We start from the raw sequence: 17254 nt of genomic DNA, 5'->3' as shown, positions 1-17254 counted from the left end.
GAGGGCAGTCGGCGCCGAGATTCTTCCAAGGAAGAAGGCGGGCCGAAGACAATTGTATCGGCTCCGACGCTATCACAGTCTCGGTTCCGGCGACCCGGCTCCGAGCTCAAAAGAGTCGAAGGAGGAATATGTTGATGGACCGGGGCAGGCACCGACTGATGAGTCGGGCTCTGAAGCATCTGGGCCAGTGCCTCGGACTTAAGAAGTCGACTCACTACCCTCTGAAGGTCATGATCCGACAGCCTCGATGACCTAGAGGTGAGATCTTTGGCTCCGTTCAGACAGCAGGGGAGATCCTGGAGCCGAATGAGCGGAGCCAAGAGATGGTGACCTGGACCTCTTCTAGTTGTCGGCTCCGAAGGTCTGGTCGGAGCCGACACGGGAACTTCTACTACCTCGGCTCCGGCCGTAGGGAGCCGCAGAAACTGTGGACTGAGACTTATCGGCTCCAGCCGGAGCCGATGAAGGCAGAGGTTGAGAAACCTTAGGTCTCGGCTCAGTTGTCGGAGCCGAAGACCTAGATGCCTTAGAGGGCTTCCCTGTTGAAACAGATAGGGAATCCTCTGGCTTGAGTAAGCCTCTTAATATCAATTTATTTTTTCTTTCCTGCAGGACCCTGGGGCTGAAGCCATGGCACACAGCACAGGAGTCCTGCAGGTGCAAAACCAGACAGTAGACACAAGAAGTGTGGCGTCTGTCAGAGACATTTTCTGACAGCACGCATCACACTTCTTGAATCGAAGACCTTTGCTTCCTTAGACATTTTTTAACAGGTGTAAACAAACACACACACAAACACACTAATTACACCCTGTCAAGTTAAATTATAATAAAAAACACTAACTAGGATTTTAAAATAATACACACACTCCAATAGGGAAGAGAAAAGGCCTGTAGGCCCAAGGGAAGAACCTAAAGTTCTTGAGGGAAAAAAACGGGAATTTTTTAGAAGGGGATAAAAATTTCTCTAAACTAAGGGAAATAAGTAAAAATATTAAAATTAAAGGGGTTTTGATAGACTAAATTACACAAGAAAAAGTTACTTACCAAGAACCGGTAGAAAACCAACCTCGATAGCTTAGCGGCAAACGAGATCTGAGGTAACTCTCGCCTAGCATTGTGGGATATAAGGGAGCCTCGAGCGGTGGAACCAACTCTCGAGCTTTAGAGTGGCCGAGTCGGAGCCGAGGTCGGCTCCGAACCCATCCAGCAAGAATGAAGGCGAGATAGACAACTTAACATCTTTTGTTTTTCCAGTGGTGCATCCAGAAGCTTTGCTTTAACATGATCTGGCAGTGTTTGTTCCTTCAGCCAAGCATGTCTATGTATGACTGCACCTGTCATTGCTGACCTACATGAAGCTTCCAATGCATCATAACCACACTGTAAGAAATGGTTGCTAACCTGCTGAGAGTTATGCACCAGATCCTGAAGCGCCTTGCGGTCTAGGGGTTCAGGCAAGGATAGTTTTTTATGCAATTCATCTAACAGATACTCTTGATACTGTATCATATGGAATTGACAATTTAATGCTCTCATAGAAAGAGTGGAAGTATACACTTTTTTACCCCATCTCTCTAAAGCCCTGGATTCCCTTTCAGAAGGAAGTGGATTCTTGGCAGTGGTGGTTGTAACCCTTTTAGGGCCCTGGGAAATAGTTTCTGGGTCAGCAGAGTGGCCCTTGTAAAGGTATAGATGTGAGTCCGGGACCCTGTAGTACCTGTCAGGTTTGACAGGAGCCGGAGGAAGGGAGTCAGGGGAAATACTAGACTCAGAGTACACATCTTCTATAACATTTAAAACAGGCGGAACAGCCAAAGGTCTATGCTGAGGTAAATGTAAAAAAATCCTTAACCTCTTCCTGGAATCAGAGAATTCCTGGCCTTGCCATTTGAAATGCTCTCTCATGGAGTGAAGGGTCTTCCCAAAAGAAAACTTTTCAGGGGGGGAGGCCAAGGGAATAGATTCCTCTGCATCAGAATCCTCATAGGCCGGGAGGGCCTCCTCCTGGTAGTCTGAAAGGGCAGAGTCATCTGAGGCCTCATCAGAAGACTGGGGATCTGTCTGCTCAACCCTGGGCCTTTTGCCTGGAGGTGGTTGAGAGCCCCTGTCTGGATGTGGCTGAGAGCCCCCTGATTAAGGAAATAAGGTCTTCAGCCAAACTTAAAATTTGTGAACCGGTAGTGGATCCCTGAGGAATAGCCTTGGGAGGGAGAGATTTTTGGCTGTTTAGCAGCTTTAGCCCGTGTAAAGGCCTTAATGGACATGGATACAGGAGGCCTGGCTGCCCCACGTGCCGGAGTAGCTTTATCAACAGAAATGGTGTTGGATATTTCCTGAGCACCGGTTTCAGACGGAAATTCTATGACCGACCCAGTGATGGCCTCCGGTACCGAAGTTACCGGCTGTGCGGTGTCGTCAGTCGGAAGCGGTAAAGATTCGGCTTCAGCAGGGACCGAGACACTCGCAGTAGGCCTAGGCGTGGAGTCGGCCGAAACCGCGGACTGCGTGTGTCGGTCCTTATCCTTTCGTTTTTTGGGTAAATGAGCTGTCGGAAGCTCCGACGGCATGATATAGCAGAAATTTTCCCAAAAAAATTCCTCTGCAAACTCTGCCCGACGCCTAAGAGTGCATTTATTGAAGGAAGCACAGGCAGAACAGGCCGAGACGTTGTGGTCTGAGCCTAGGCAGGGTAAGCAGTAAGAGTGGAAATCCTTATGAGGTATTTGTTTCCCACAAGATAAACAAATATTAACTTTAACCGTTTGATCTGACATCGGCTGAGGCAAGAAAGAGTCCCCAACGGGGTACTTAGCTTTTTTGAAGACTTCAGTGGCTGAAATCACAGGAGCTGGCCGACCAGCACTTGCGAACTGCTTCTGCTTCGGGCACCTCGCGGCAAGAAAGACTGGGGAAGATGGTGTCGGCTGACGTTTTTATACCACAGGCGCTCTGACGTCGGGGAAAAGGGCGACATCAGCCAACGCCGGACCCAGACTTTGGAATCTGGCTGACCGAAGGGCTGCCTGAGGCAGGACAACCCATATGTAAGGACTGCAGATGCATCCTTGAAGGACATCATGAAAGACAAAAAAATATATATACATGAACCATTGACCAAAAACAAATGAGTCTGAATTTGCCAGGGGAAGTATCAGACCATGGGCTGGAGGTAGACTGGTGAGATCAAAACTTGCTGTCGGACGAAAGGAAACATTTCATCGGTAAATCTGTTAGAGGTCCAGGCGCAGAGGTTGTGGTATACGGTGTTGCATCTTTCTGAGATACAAGACTGGGGTCAAAGATTCCGCATAGTTAAGGCCTGGTCTTTTCCTTGCCTGCAAACATATTTGCCACTCGAGTTCCCACTTCTCAAGCAGCGAGTTGTGGTCCCCACCTAGTGTGGATTTAGGGATGTGTTCAAGAACATGAAATTTGAACGTATTGTGTCCTAGGTTCCTGAGAGCATGCACTGCCAGCTGGTTTGTCACTTTCAAGTATTTTAAGTCATGCAGGTGTTTTGCTATTCTCGTTTTAAGGGAGTTGACCGTCTTGCCCACATAGAAAGCATTGCATTTGGTGCATGCTGCCCTGTAAACCACTCCTGTGACACTGTAGTCGGCTCTGACATTAGGTGTGTAGTGTCTCCTGCCATTGGGGCAGTAAAAGCCTGCGGCACCGCTCATGTGTCTACAGTAGTGGCAGGGAGGCTCACTGCAGGCAAAGGTACCAGGGTTGTCAAGTTTAACTTGTCAGGGGTGTTCATGAAAGTCCCTAATGCTTCTCCCTTTTCTATCTGTGAAGGAGGGTTTCTCTGGAAAAATGGGGCCAAAAGACCTGTTATTTGTGATGATGGGCCAATTGTCCATTATGATCTGGATGATGTCTTTGTAGTCCATAGAGAAGTCCAGGATGCAATTGAACTGGAATCTAGTTTTTGGGGTGGTCTGGATCCTGGTGTCAGTTAGAGCCCTAGGGGTGCCAAGTTGGCGCTGGCTGATGATGGGGTCGAGGATCCTGTTGATTAGCCCTTCAGAGTAGCCTCAGGCTAAAAAGTCCATTTGCAGCTTTTGAATGTTGGTCAAGAAATCAGTCAGGTCCTGGGAGAATCATGCTATACAGATCCCTTGCGATTTAATCATGCTCACCTTCTGTTTGAAGGGGTGCATACTGGTGGCGTGCAGAAAAAAGTTTACCCTAGTGGGTTTTTGATAGAGGTTGTGTGTCAATGTGGTGGAGCCTTGTTTCTTCCTCAGGTAAAGATCCAGAAATTCGATCTCCTCTGTACTTTGTTTGCTGGTAAAACGCAGGAATGCGGTGGTGGTGTTGATATAAATGAGGAATTCCTCCAGTTCAACCTGGTTACCCTTCCAAACCAGGAAAATGTCGATAAACCTGTCGTAGCACGCTATGTTGTTAAAAAAGGTGGAACCGTATATGTTGTCCTGCTCCCACTTCCTTAGTGCCGTGTTTGCCAAACTCGGGGCCATAGCTGCTCCCATAGCGATCACAGTGCTCTGGCGATAGTAGTGCCCACTGAAGTGGAAAGAATTGTTCTTGAGGAGCAGGGAGAGGAGCCTACCCAGATGGTCCACTTCACCTGGTATGGCCGTGTGGTCCTTCATGTAGGCTTCAGCCATGGCTGCAATGCAGAAGTCATGTGGGAGTACCGTGTAAAGGGACTCACATCGATGGTGACCAGGATCCAGTCTCTGTCTATGGCTATGTCCTTGATCTTGTTGAGGAAGTCCACAGAGTCTAAAATAAAGGACCTGTTGTTTTCTGCGAGAGGTTTTAGGTGGAAGTCCAGGTAGAGAGCTATGGTTTCCATGACGGAACTTCTGCTGGCTACTACAGGTCTATATGGAGGGTCTGCCAGGTTTTTGTGTGGCTTTGGCATCCCAAAGAACTGGGGAATCCTTAGGTGGTGGATGGAGAAGAATTCTGTGAGCCCTTCGTCAATTAGGTCTGTATCCTCTAGCCTCGAGATTTCTGTTCTGATGTCCTCGTAGGCTGTCAGCACTTGGTTGTGATCTACGCTGACATAATACCGATGGTCGTTGAGCATACTGTGGAGCTTGTCATTGTAGGAGGTGGTGTCTGTCACTAGTATCCCCCACCCTTATCAGCCTTCATGACCCTTCTCGAAGGGTCTGAGCTGAGTTGTCTGAGGGCTGCAAATTCTTCCTTGTTGGTGTTAAAAATCTTTTTCTTCCTCCGTTTGCATAAGACAGACCTGATCTCAAGTTCACATTTGTCCTGAAAAGCTTGTATGACCGGGTTGGGAGGGGGGCAGAAGTTGCTTGTTTTTTTAATTTAATAGTCGGAACAGTCTGGTGGTCCTGAGGCTGGTCTTTTTTACCATGCTGGCAGAAATATAGCTTTAGCTGAAGTTTCCTCGTGAAGAGTCGTAGGTCTATTATCGTTTTTGGGAGACTGGACCGACCCTGAGGGACGAAAGTGAGGCCTTTTTGCAGAACCTGTAGCTCTAATTGGGAGAGTGGTGTTCTGGAGTGGTTCCGTACCATGGAGGTTTTGAGACCTGGACTCTGTCTTCTCTTTTCTTTCGGGGTGGGTGGTTGCCCGAGAAATTTCAAGTCCCTCTTGCCTTGCCAGTTGTGGTTCCTCCTCCCCGGTTGATACTGTGGGGAGTGTAGTGGTGGTGGGGTGCAGACCTCTATCGAATGGGTCCCTTGAGGTGGGGCCTCTGGGTCCCTGTGGTTCGTCTTGATGCTCATCCCAAGGAAGGGCCTGGCTGTCTTGGTAAGGCCCGAAGCTTGTATCTGTGGGGTCACCGGCATTCCTGGGGAAGTGGTCTGGTGCCTGAGGAGCAGGGGTCAAGGGTGTCCAGGGCCCTCCGAAAATCCCATTGGTGTAGGTCCTGAGAAGGACCTGGGTTGGCCAGGGCCTAACAGTGGGTTGTTGGTACTTAGTGTGACCCCTATGGAGTTCTGGCTTTCCGATGGACCGACTCGGTCTAAGGTAAGAGAGCATTCCTTGTTAGAGAGGGTCATGTCCCTCCTCAGTTTTCATAGTTCATAGGTTCATACTTGAGCCTCCTTTCCTTGATTTGCCCTCAAAGTTGGTGAGCCTGTCCTTAATCATAAGAAAGTGCTTGTCGAAGGAGGAGGACTGTTTGCAGGTGGCCTCAATGGTCTCCAGGGCGGAGGAAAGTCTCTCTCTGTGCCTCCGGTTGTGTTCAAGAAGCAGGTTTGAGCAGTAGTGTGCTAGTATCCTCTAGGGTTTTGTACCAGTCCTGAATCAACTGTGCGTCAGAACCTCTGAAAAAAGGCTTCTTGTAGATGGTGAGGCCTTTTGGAGTGAGGTTAAACTGTATGCGCGATGCGAGATATGGATAGGAATGTGTAAGCAATGTGTAAGCAAGTATCTTTTTTAAATCTAGAGTGACCAATACAGCATTTAGGTGAAGAGGCAACAGAGTTTGGAGGGTGCTCATGTTGAAGTACGAGACCTTCATAAAAGAATCATACCTGACTAGGTCTAGAATCAGCCTCCAATTTCCTTCTTTCCTACGGATTAGAAATAGTCATGAACAAAATCCCTTTTCCAATAAATGTGGATGCACTTCTTCTAGCACTCCTAATAGAAGAAGGTTTGATGTAATAGAGGGCATAAGTAGCTCCTGAACTTTGAAAATCATATGAATGCCTGGCAAGGTCGCTTTGGAATCCTACTGAAGATTGTAAGTTTTAATGATATTTAGCATCCAAGAATCTGAAGTGATAGTCTCCCATGATGGGAAGCAAAGAGAAACCGTGTCTGCTGTTCTGGGGGAAGCATGTAACTGGCTGGGGTGGGGGAGGACGAATGGAGCTGGAAGGGCATAGTCAGGGCTACTGGTGCCCTGCAACTCACTCTGCTTGTTCTTTAAGTCCACCTGCCACATTTTGTTTTAAACTGGCCTCTGCCTGACTTTTGTTGTCTAGCTTTGTATTTTCTAAAGACAGACTTGGTTTCACAGCTGGGTAATTTTTATCATCTCTAGCTACTGGGAAAAAGAAGACTGTTTTTTAACTCTTACATCACTTTACCTCTCTCCAATTCATTTAAAGACTTTCTCTGAGGGACACCCAAACAGCAAATCTTTATCCAGAGGAAAATTCAGTAACTGACCCTTCACATCCTCTGGTAAAGGCTGGAAACTTAGCCATGCAGATTTACATATCACAAAGCCAGTGGCAGCTGCTCCAGATGCTGCATCACTAGAATCATAACATTTTAGGGAATGCTTAGCAACCTAAGAAGAGGGATGAAGCTGCTTAAAGCTTTAGTTTCACTTCTAAGTTAGGAATTTCAGAAATCTTCTAACCCAGATTGTCTAACATAACCAAAATTAATTTAATCATACGTGCTGGCCAATTATTAACCTTAAATGACAAAGCTACAGATGTTTAAACTTTAACAAGCTGTCAAAGAGCAGGAACTAATGTAGCCCTGTTCTCAGAGTTCACACAGATAACCGTAGGATCATCAGCAGGGTTTTTATAAAGATAAGTTGTGCGAATTCTGCACCCTGTAAAATCTGTCTGGCCATTTAGAAGATGGAGGCTGTAGCTGGGATTAGAGAAGCTACTAAAAAAGGCATCTTCTGAGGCTCCACTCACATGGGCAATAGCCACAGGGTGTCAGACATTTATGTCCTCTCCCATTTAAAAACATTGTTATCTTAGATGTAGTTTCACTGACATCAATTTCCTCATCAGGAGAGTCAAAGGAAAGAGAATCTTCTACATCCTATTCACAGCTGAAAGAAGGGACAGAAGAAGCATAATTCAAGTCCTCTTTATCAGAGGTAGAATTCCTCTTAATTTTGGCATAAACAGGAAGAGGAGCACTCTCTGTCCTGGCTGTAAGGTTTGAATAGCCTTTGACAGTCCTTGATATAAAGCAAACCAGGCATCTTGAGAAGTCTGAAGAGATTGCTCAAAATTAATTTGTCTAGTAAAGGGAATTAAAATTTGTTTTCTATTCTGCTGCCTTTTATGTGGGACATCCACCTGAGGCTTAGGTGCCAAGAGACCTCTGCTCTGCAACCTTCTCAGACATGAACTCTGTGAAATTCCCTTCACTTCAGTTGTTATAAATCTAGGCTCAAGGGAACTCCTCTTCAGATGGCCAAACAGGATGATAGAAGGATAGTCAGCAGCAATGGATGTATTTTTTTTTTTCTGTGGTCATAATGGCCTCCATGAGGGCAATGAGAGAGGGCCTGGGAGATGCCTGCAGATAGTTCTGAGGCTGCAAAAGCAGCTTATTAGGTCTGTTCATTCCAACTGAAAAGTAGTAGTGAAGGTCCATTTCAAATCATCTGCTTTTTTTTTGACAGATTATCACTTAGGTTCATACGTGTGTACAAGGCTACTGACCTCTGCCATGCATCCCAAATCTCTGACAAGTTCTGATACCCTTGACTAGTACACGTAGAGGCTTGGGAGATGAAACCTTTACAAGCCAGGGTCTGGGAGATGAACCATTTATAGGCTGTGTCTATTAGAGACACGTATGGATAGCAAGCCTGTTCCAGAGTAGTAGTAGTCTCTTTGAATACATAACTGTCTCTCCAGCAGGTACTACGTATATCACAGGCAAGGTTTAAGTTTTTAGAATGGATAATTGTGGTGCTATTTGTTTTGCAGATAAGCAGAAGGTCATTCAGGGTGGGGTCTGGCAATGCCTTGTATACCAGGCATAGACCACCCCTCAACAGCCTGTAGGAGACAGAATACAGGGGGTAGGGCTTTGAGGCAGTCTGCATAGGACATGTTACTTATGCCCTGTATTCTTCTAGTGAGAAACCTTTGTGGCCATTCCAATTGTTGGACTGCCTAGTTAGGTACACACTAACGGAAGCATTGTGCCCAATGATAAGTCTAATGAATGCCAAATCCAGTGGAACAATGACCTCCTTGGACCTAGTTGCCATACCTTTGTTTATAAATTGGACAACATAGAATGATTTCCTCACTACTGTAGACATGTGATGGCCAAAGGCTAGATTATTGCCTGCGTGTGTTCCCCAAGTCCCTGACTACTGGTTCGACTCTTAAGGGTGTGTTGTCAATATGACAGTTACCAAAGACCTTCAGACCCAGCTTCATTTAGATCCATTTCAGTTTTAAACCATGACTATAAAATGTTTATGTCTACACCAGCTAAGAGAATGGCAAAGTTGCTGCCAACATTGATAGATGTGGAGCAGTGTGGTTTTATGGAGGAGAGGCAAACATCTACAGGATCCACAGGGAAGGAGAGCTTAAGAAAACAGTGTTATCGTTGGTGAGTATTGATGTCAAGAAAGCACTTGATAGAGTCAAATGAGATAAGTAGGGCAACGGTAGAATTTACATTATTTGAAAAAATACTATGGTTAATAAGGAGGCTATATTAAGGGTGAGAGGCAAAAATTAAGGTGCGACAAGATCTTCTCTGACAGGCTGTGATTGAGCAGAGGAACCAGGCAGAGATGTCCAATTTCCCCTTTGTCACACTAGTAAAGAAAATAAGGGATTCACAAATTCAAGGATATAAACAGTATGGTAATCAAGGAAACTTCATTTTATTTGCAAAATTATACTATTTTGTACCTGATAAATCTTGAACAGGTCATTCTGACATTGTAGAACATTATTGGAAAGTTTCAAGTGTTTTTGGGATATATTTCACATTAATAATCTGCCCCTAAGAGTTGACCCAGTTGTTTTGGATATGGAAACGTATGTGAACAGTAACCTAACTTTCAACCAATATGTGCCCATTGTCATAAGAAAGTCCTTCTGTACTGCACAGCTTATAAATAAAAGGATCATGTCAAGATCTAGGGATGTCACTGTCTCTTTCTACTCAGCCTTCATTAGGCCAGTCATAGAGTATAATGCCCCTCTGACAAGAATCTGTTCAGACACATATAACAATTGGAAAGCCCATGGACATACCTTACTAAAATACTGGACTATTACAATATGTCCTACATGGACCAACTCAAAATTCGGTCACAATATTCAGTATCCTACAGACTGATTAAGATGTGACCTGTATCTGTCTTACAAGGCATCCTCCAGTCCAACAATGATGGGCCTATTGCACATCAGCAAGTCAAATGGCATCAGAAATACTCAGTTTAGGGATGTAAATCCTTTTCACAACATTAATGGAACAGTTTGGAGGGACAGGTACATCTTGCAAAACATGCCACTGCTCTGGAACAGACTCCTTGTCCACAAAAACAAAGCTTGTCCTTGGCCACATTCAAGTGTAACTTGAATCTATGAATGGATAACTGAAAATTTACCCCAGTACTATCCCCTGAGCTACTAATAAACAGAAGCGTCTCCTAAATGCTTTATACCATGTATGGGTCCCCTCAAATTATTCACTGTAGGATTCCAGTTATTCCAGTAATTCTCACCACAGGTAGTACAGAATTACTGATCATGGGATGGGAAAGGCCAATCTAATACCTAATGGGATAGGTTAACTCAAGTAACAAAATGGAAACTGGCTAGGTTTAAAATGGCCAACAAAGACAAACAGTGTAGTACATACCAGTGAACCTAAAAAATAAATTAAGATAAAACAAAGGCAATTAGCAGTAAACTATGTACCCACACATGAACTGGTTCAGCAATGCCCACATTTACAGGGACATGATAAGACAAGGTCTTTTGGGTATAATGATTAAAAAGGATTCTGTTACAGCAGCTAGGGATATGGGGGGAGAGACTAAACAAAAGATAACACAAAAACTGAGAGGCTGGAAGCTCTTGACTGAGGATACAGTATTTAGCCTAAGGATACAGTATTTAGCAATCTATGCAAGATACCAGTAGTCAATATATGTTTTAATTCCTTCAGTTTTATACAAAGGTCATGTATATTTTTATAAACTAGAGAAGTCATCGTGGATGATAACTTCTAAAGAGGTGAAGGAATTTATTTGGAAGGAGACAACGGCAAGAAGTAAGCTGGGCAAGTTGACTCTCACCATAAAACACAGTGGTTTAGGATTACATGATCTTAGAAAATACTTTACAGCTATGCAGTTAAGGCTGATGAACATAATGCAAGGTGGTTATAAATCAGTAGAAAATGATGAAATGAGAAGGGGGTTGAGAGATAGAGACCATTATTTTGGATGCTTAAGTAAACAAAAATTATTACAAGAAAATATGTGCATACTGTATAAAAATAATGGAAAATGTTACTATGGTTTCTTTGCCTTCCTATAAATATACGTACATTTTTTTTTTTTTTTTTTTTTTTTTTTAAGTGTGGTGATGTAATACAGATGTCTAAAAAATTATATCCAAGAACAAGTCACACATCAGTTTTTCATTGTTAAAAAGTTATTAATTAGAGAAACCAAAAAGTAGAAAAACATTTCAGGGGGGTTTGACCCACTGCTGCCTCCTAAGTGGATGGCTTTGCTCCTACATCCCCTCAGCTTCTGCATACCAATTCACTGGATGCACTACAGTGAAGAAAAAAAGAAAAAAAAAAATGCACTACAGCTGTATGACAAGAAACACCTTGCTGAAGTGTAAGTAAGCCTATGAAGACAATGTGAGACAAACTATACCAGCTATCAAACTTCACAAGGTGAATGAAATTAAGACAAAAGTTGCACAATTTGCATTAACCTTCAGAATAACCAAATTATATACAGTAATAGATACTTAATGTTGCTTTCTCACCAAGGTTTGCATCACAAGCTCTTCACAAACTTTACATAAAAGCAAATACATAATCACTGTATGCTACAAAGATATAGATGACAAACTACAAACTTGAGAAAACAGCTTGTATAATCTTGGAGTCAACTTACAGACAAAAGTCTAAAAGCATACACCACTACAGTATAACTAGGTTACATACACAAACCTTTCCACTTTAACATTGAGGTCTTCTTCTGTTGAATGAACATCTGCTGAAGCTTCATCTGAAGAAGCACCATTTTCTTCATTTGGCTCCGATTGGTTTGAACTGGCTGTATCTGCTAGAGGCTGACACAGAGCTTCTAAGAAAGGGGCAAACAAAAATATTTCACATAATAAAACTGCCACAAAACTGGAAATGTTCATGCACTCACATGTTGATGGGATGAAAATTATCAATATAAATAAATAAATTACTTAACTAACTAAATTTGACTGTGTCTGAGATGAAACAGCTGATAACCACAGCTGCCTTCTTAACCTTCTTAATGATTTTATTTACTTATTATAACAAGGAAAGTCCAGCTAACTAAAGTTAATTTATAGGGAGGTCCTAGTTACTGCACTACTGCATTAACAACATGCAATAAAGTCGAACTATATAAAATAAGAACTTGTAGAATAATGATCTCATATTATACCATAAAGTACACTTGTGTAAGAACTTACCATAAGAGATGTCCTACTGATCACTACTGCAGTATTCCTGCCAGCCAGGTAAGACATTGTGCCAAGGACAGCTGTACGTCTCACCAGCATACCAAAGCCTGGGACTTTCCATGTGATATACTTCTGATGTATGACCCAAGTCCTAAGGCAGGAGACACACAAGAGATGTACAGGTGCAAATTACCCCAGAACTTACTTGCCCTACGACAAACAATGGAACAGAAGGAGAGGTAACAATACACATATGTACATATCCACCAAGAAAATGAAAATAGAAGGAAATCAACCTTGGCCAGAGGGACACAAGACCAAAAGAGAGGGAAGAAGGGTGGGATGTAATACTGCAACAGTGATCAGTAAAACATCTACTGTTATGGTTACGTTCTTACTCAACTGTACTATGTCCTCCCAAGATCACTGTTGCAGTAATCCTAACACATGGGCGATTATTAAAGCCACTGAAGAGAGAGGAAGGAGGAATAAACAAAATCATGGTCCAACAAATCCTGGAGAATAGACCTGGCAAAACCTGCTCTGGCCCTAGAAAACATACCCAACTTGTAATGTTCAGTGGAAGGATGAATGGTGGACCAAGTAGCTGCCTCAAGAATTTTTCTAGAAACCAGACCAATGAAAAAAGATCCAGAGGAAGCTTCAGTCTGACAAGAATGAGCTTTGACAGAGGAAGAAAGCGGTTTCTCATAATGAGAATATCAAAAGGAAATACATTTGGAAATCCAAGAAGAAGAAATAGTTTTCATAGAGACTGACGCACCTAGTTTCTTATCTTGAAAAAATACATAAAGTTGTTAAGATTTCCTAATGTTCTTTGTCTTGTCTAAGTAGTATCTGAGTTGCCTATGCACATCCAAAGAACGTAGAATTCTCTCTCCTCTGTTTTGGAGAGAGGGAAAGATGGAAAGAAGATAGATGGAATTTTTCAAGGATAGCTCATTGACCACTTTGGCTATAAATGAAGAATTACTCCCAAGTGAATCCCTATCCTAAAGGAAGACCAATAATGGAGGAACAGCCATAAGCTCTTGCAGTTCAGAAATCCTCTTGGCAGATGTCAGAGCAACTATCATAGTTTTCTCTAAGTGCAGAGTTTTAGAGAAAGTACAGTTGTGTACCTACCATAAATGTAGATGTTCGAGTGAATTCACTGTTGCAGTCATTACTCTTGGGTTATCCTGCTGGCAGGCTACCCGCAGTCGGCCTGAATTCCAAAGTCTTGGTCCGGCGTCGGTTGCTATCGCCTCTTCCCTGATGTCAGAGCGCCAGGGGAATAAAAGATGCAGCCGACGCCATTTTCTTCAGTTTTTCTTGCTCCAGGTGTCAGGTGCCCCCAAAAGGGTAGGCTAAAATAATTATGCCAATAAACATGCATACACTAAAGTAAACATTTCCTTCATCTACAAGCAGGTACACCACATAGGTTGCATAGAATAGAGAAGTACAGATAAGACCCAGCAAAAGAAAGGGGGATGATGGGAGGGTAACCTGGACTGCAACAGTGAATACACTCTAACATCTACATTTATGGTAGGTAAACAACTGTACTATGTTCATCGTGTTTCACTGTTGCAGTCATTACTCTCGGGTTGAATCCCAAAGCTGAGGATGGGTGGCTGTGGCTAAATAGGATTAGGAGAGGCTATGAGGCCCTGCAGAACTGCAGTGGTAAAGCCTGCTCTGGATTTAGAGTAGAGAGGTAAGTGGTAGTGTTTTGTAAAAGTGTGCACTGAACTCCAAGTTGCAGCCTCTAACATGTCTTTTGTTGGTACTCCTCTGAGGAAGGCTGCTGAAGTGGCTGCGGCTCTGGTTGAGTGTGGCCTAATGCCCTTAGGCACTGATTTGCCATGTTGTGAGTAGCAGAAACGAATGCAATGGCCTATCCATTTTGAAATAGTCTGTTTTGAGATAGCCTTTCCTTGTGCTCCTGCAGCATATGCCACTAAAAGTTGCTCAGTCTTTCTGAAAGCTTTAGTTCTGTCCAAGTAGAAGAGTAGCTGTCTGTATATGTCCAAAGAATGCAGAAGTCTCTCACCCTTGTTCTGTGAGTTTGGATAAAAGGTAGGCAACTGAATGGTTTGGTTAAGGGCCACACTGGACACCACCTTAGGCATAAATGTCGGGTTTGTCCTCAGAGAAACCCTGTCTGGATGGAAAATGATAAAAGGTTCCACAGCCATGAGTGCCTGTAACTCCAAGACTCATCTTGCAGAGGTTATTGCTAGGAGCAGAACTGTTTTCCAGGATAAGAATTTTATATCAGCTGTTGATGCTGGCTCAAAAGGAGGCAGTGTGAGTTTTTCCAAGACATAATTCAGGTCCCATGCAGGTATTGGTGCTCTCCTTGGAGGTCTTATGTGTTTGGCCGCTCTGAGGTACTGCCTTATCAAAGGATGAGAAAAGATAGGTGGTTCCGTATTGTAATGGGCTGAAATGGCAGAGGCATGGATCTTAACTGATGAAAAGGATAGGCCTTTGTCCAGCATCTCAGTTAAGTATTGTAAAATCTGAGAAATATTTGGTACAGACGCGTCAATTCCTTGTGCCTGGTTCCAAGCACAAAATCTCTTCCATTTTTCTGCATAAGATTTTCTGGTACTGGGCCTCCTGGCCTCCAAAATAACATCCATCACAGCTTTAGAGAGAACAGTGTTGTGAATGGCTACATTATCCGCCATGCTGCCAGATTTAAGGTCCCGAGTTGGCTGTGCAGGATCTGATTGTTTTGTTGGGTCAGTAAGTGAGAAATTTGAGGCAATGCCCAGGCTGGACCTTGAGACAAGTTCTTTAGGATTGGGTACCAGTGCTGGCGTGGCCAGTCTGGGGCAATCAGTATCATTTTTGGCTTCTCTTGTCTGACCTTTAGGAGTTCCTTGGGGAGGAGAAGCAGTGGAGGAAAGGCATATATGGTTAGGTTTTTCCAGCTGAAGGATAGGGCATCCACTTTCCATTCTTACTTGTGATAAGTCCTTGTGCAGAATCTCTGTAGTTGGCAGTTGTGAGGGGAGGCAAATAGATCTATGTCTGGGCATCCCCATTTCCTTGTTATCATGCTGAAGACTTGTGGATCCAGTTTCCACTTGTGGGGATCCATGAGGTTTCTGCTTAGTTCATCTGCCAGAGTATTTATCTTTCCTGGCAGGAATTGTGCTTGCAGGTGTCAATGCTGTGTCCCACAAAGTCATGGCTTGTCTGCAGAGGGGGTAGGGAATGTGTGCCTCCCTGCTTGTTTATGCACCACATGACTGTAGTATTGTCCGTCTTTATCAGTAGTTGTCCTGGATGAAGTAGATCACTTGAAAGCTGTCAGGGCATTCTGAACAGCTAGCATCCCTTTTTGATTGATATGAAGATGCATCTGGCTTGCGGGCCATGTGCCCTGAATACATTTTCCTGCAATGTGGGCCCCCCAGGCATAATCTGATGCATCCGTTGTTAGTATCTACCTGGCTGTGGGTAAAGTGAATGGCTGTCCCATGTTGAGGTGACAGGCTTGTGCCCACCATTGAAACTCCTGTTGCAGGCAGGGAATGAGGGTAATTAATACTTCCAGGTTGTGGCAATGTTGAGTCAAAACACTTTTTAGATACCATTGTAGTTTCCTCATATGCAGTCTGACATATGGAATTAGCAGAATGCAGGATGCCATGAAGCCCAAAGCCTGCAGATTTTTTCTTGCAGATAACTGGGTCTTTGTTGCTGACATTTTGAAGTAAGAAGTCAGTTGCCTTTGTTTGTCTTGCGTGAGATAAGCCATCTGGGCAGTTGTATTTAAGCTTGCACCCAGAAATATTATCTCTTGAGAGGGTACTAGTTTTGATTTCTTTTCGTTTACTGTGTACCCTAGGCAAATTAGTAATCTTTTTACAAACGCCAGATGCTTTAGTAGAATGTCCTTGTTCTCTGCTTGAATAAGGCAGTCGTCCAAGTAAGGATATATTTGAATTCCTCTTTGTCTGCAAAATGCAATTACTAGGGCAGTGCAAAGAATTGGTAGTGCATTCATCCAGCTATGAATCTGAGGTATATTCTGCAAGATTGTCTGATTGGGAAATGCAGGTATGCCTCTTTTAGGTCCAAAGTTACAAGCCAAGCCTTCTTACCCAACATGGGCAGAAGCTGCTGCAGAGTCAACATTTTGAATTTTAGAACGTCCAGAAATGTGTTTAGAATAGACAGGTCCAGTATTGGTCTCCAGGCTTTGTCCTTTCTGGGTACCAAGAAAAGTCTCGAGTAAAAACCTTGTCCCTGCTCTTGCTGTGGTACTTGCTGAATGGCCCTCATGTCCATGAGGGATGAAACTTGCTTTTGTGCCTCTGCCCATTGATTGTGTGGCAGGTCTGGCATACCTTTTCCCTTGGCAGGGTATGAAAGTGGAACCTGTAGCCCTGAGACACTATGTTCAAGACCCATTTGTCCTGGGTGATCATGTGCCAATTTTGTGAAAAAAGTGTTAGTTTTCCCCCTAAGGGGGCTGCCAAAAGATAACTGCTTGTTGCTGGCAGAGGAAAGTCATTGGGACTGTTTCCTGTATGGCTGTGATTTATCTTCTCCGTTTTTGGAGGTAGAAGCACCCCATTGTTTAGGCCTGTATGAGCCTTGGGGCTGGGATCTGCCTCTGGGGCGTCTGTATCTGCCTCTTTGTGGCCTGTCTGACACTGGAAAGGACCAATTCTTTGTAGGCCAGTTCCTGCTAAATCTGGGTGGCTTCACCTGTAAGAAATCCTTAACTGTCTGCATAGATTTCGCTTTGTCCTCCATTTTCTTCAACACCTCTTCTGCTTTAACACCAAACAAAGTAGATGTAATGGAGCATCTAATAATTTTGCTTTAACATG

The 17254-nt window shown here is 43.8% G+C and overlaps 1 protein-coding gene across 1 annotated transcript in view; it reads right to left on the bottom strand.

Annotated features, from left to right (window-relative positions):
* The window catches only part of UBXN4 (UBX domain protein 4), a 1313764-nt gene that overhangs the window by 785433 nt on the left and 511077 nt on the right, over nt 1–17254 (bottom strand). The window contains exon 6 of the mRNA XM_044074960.1: nt 11899–12034. Within this exon, the coding sequence (XP_043930895.1) occupies nt 11899–12034 (136 nt within the window). The remainder of the gene's footprint in view (nt 1–11898; nt 12035–17254) is intronic.

This window comes from Protopterus annectens, chromosome 6.part0 (assembly GCF_019279795.1).
Source record: "Protopterus annectens isolate FY-2018-M chromosome 6.part0, PAN1.0, whole genome shotgun sequence".
Taxonomy (NCBI): Eukaryota; Metazoa; Chordata; order Ceratodontiformes; family Protopteridae; genus Protopterus; species Protopterus annectens.
Note: the sequence above shows the minus strand (reverse complement) of the source record. Positions and strands in the feature narration are given on the sequence as shown.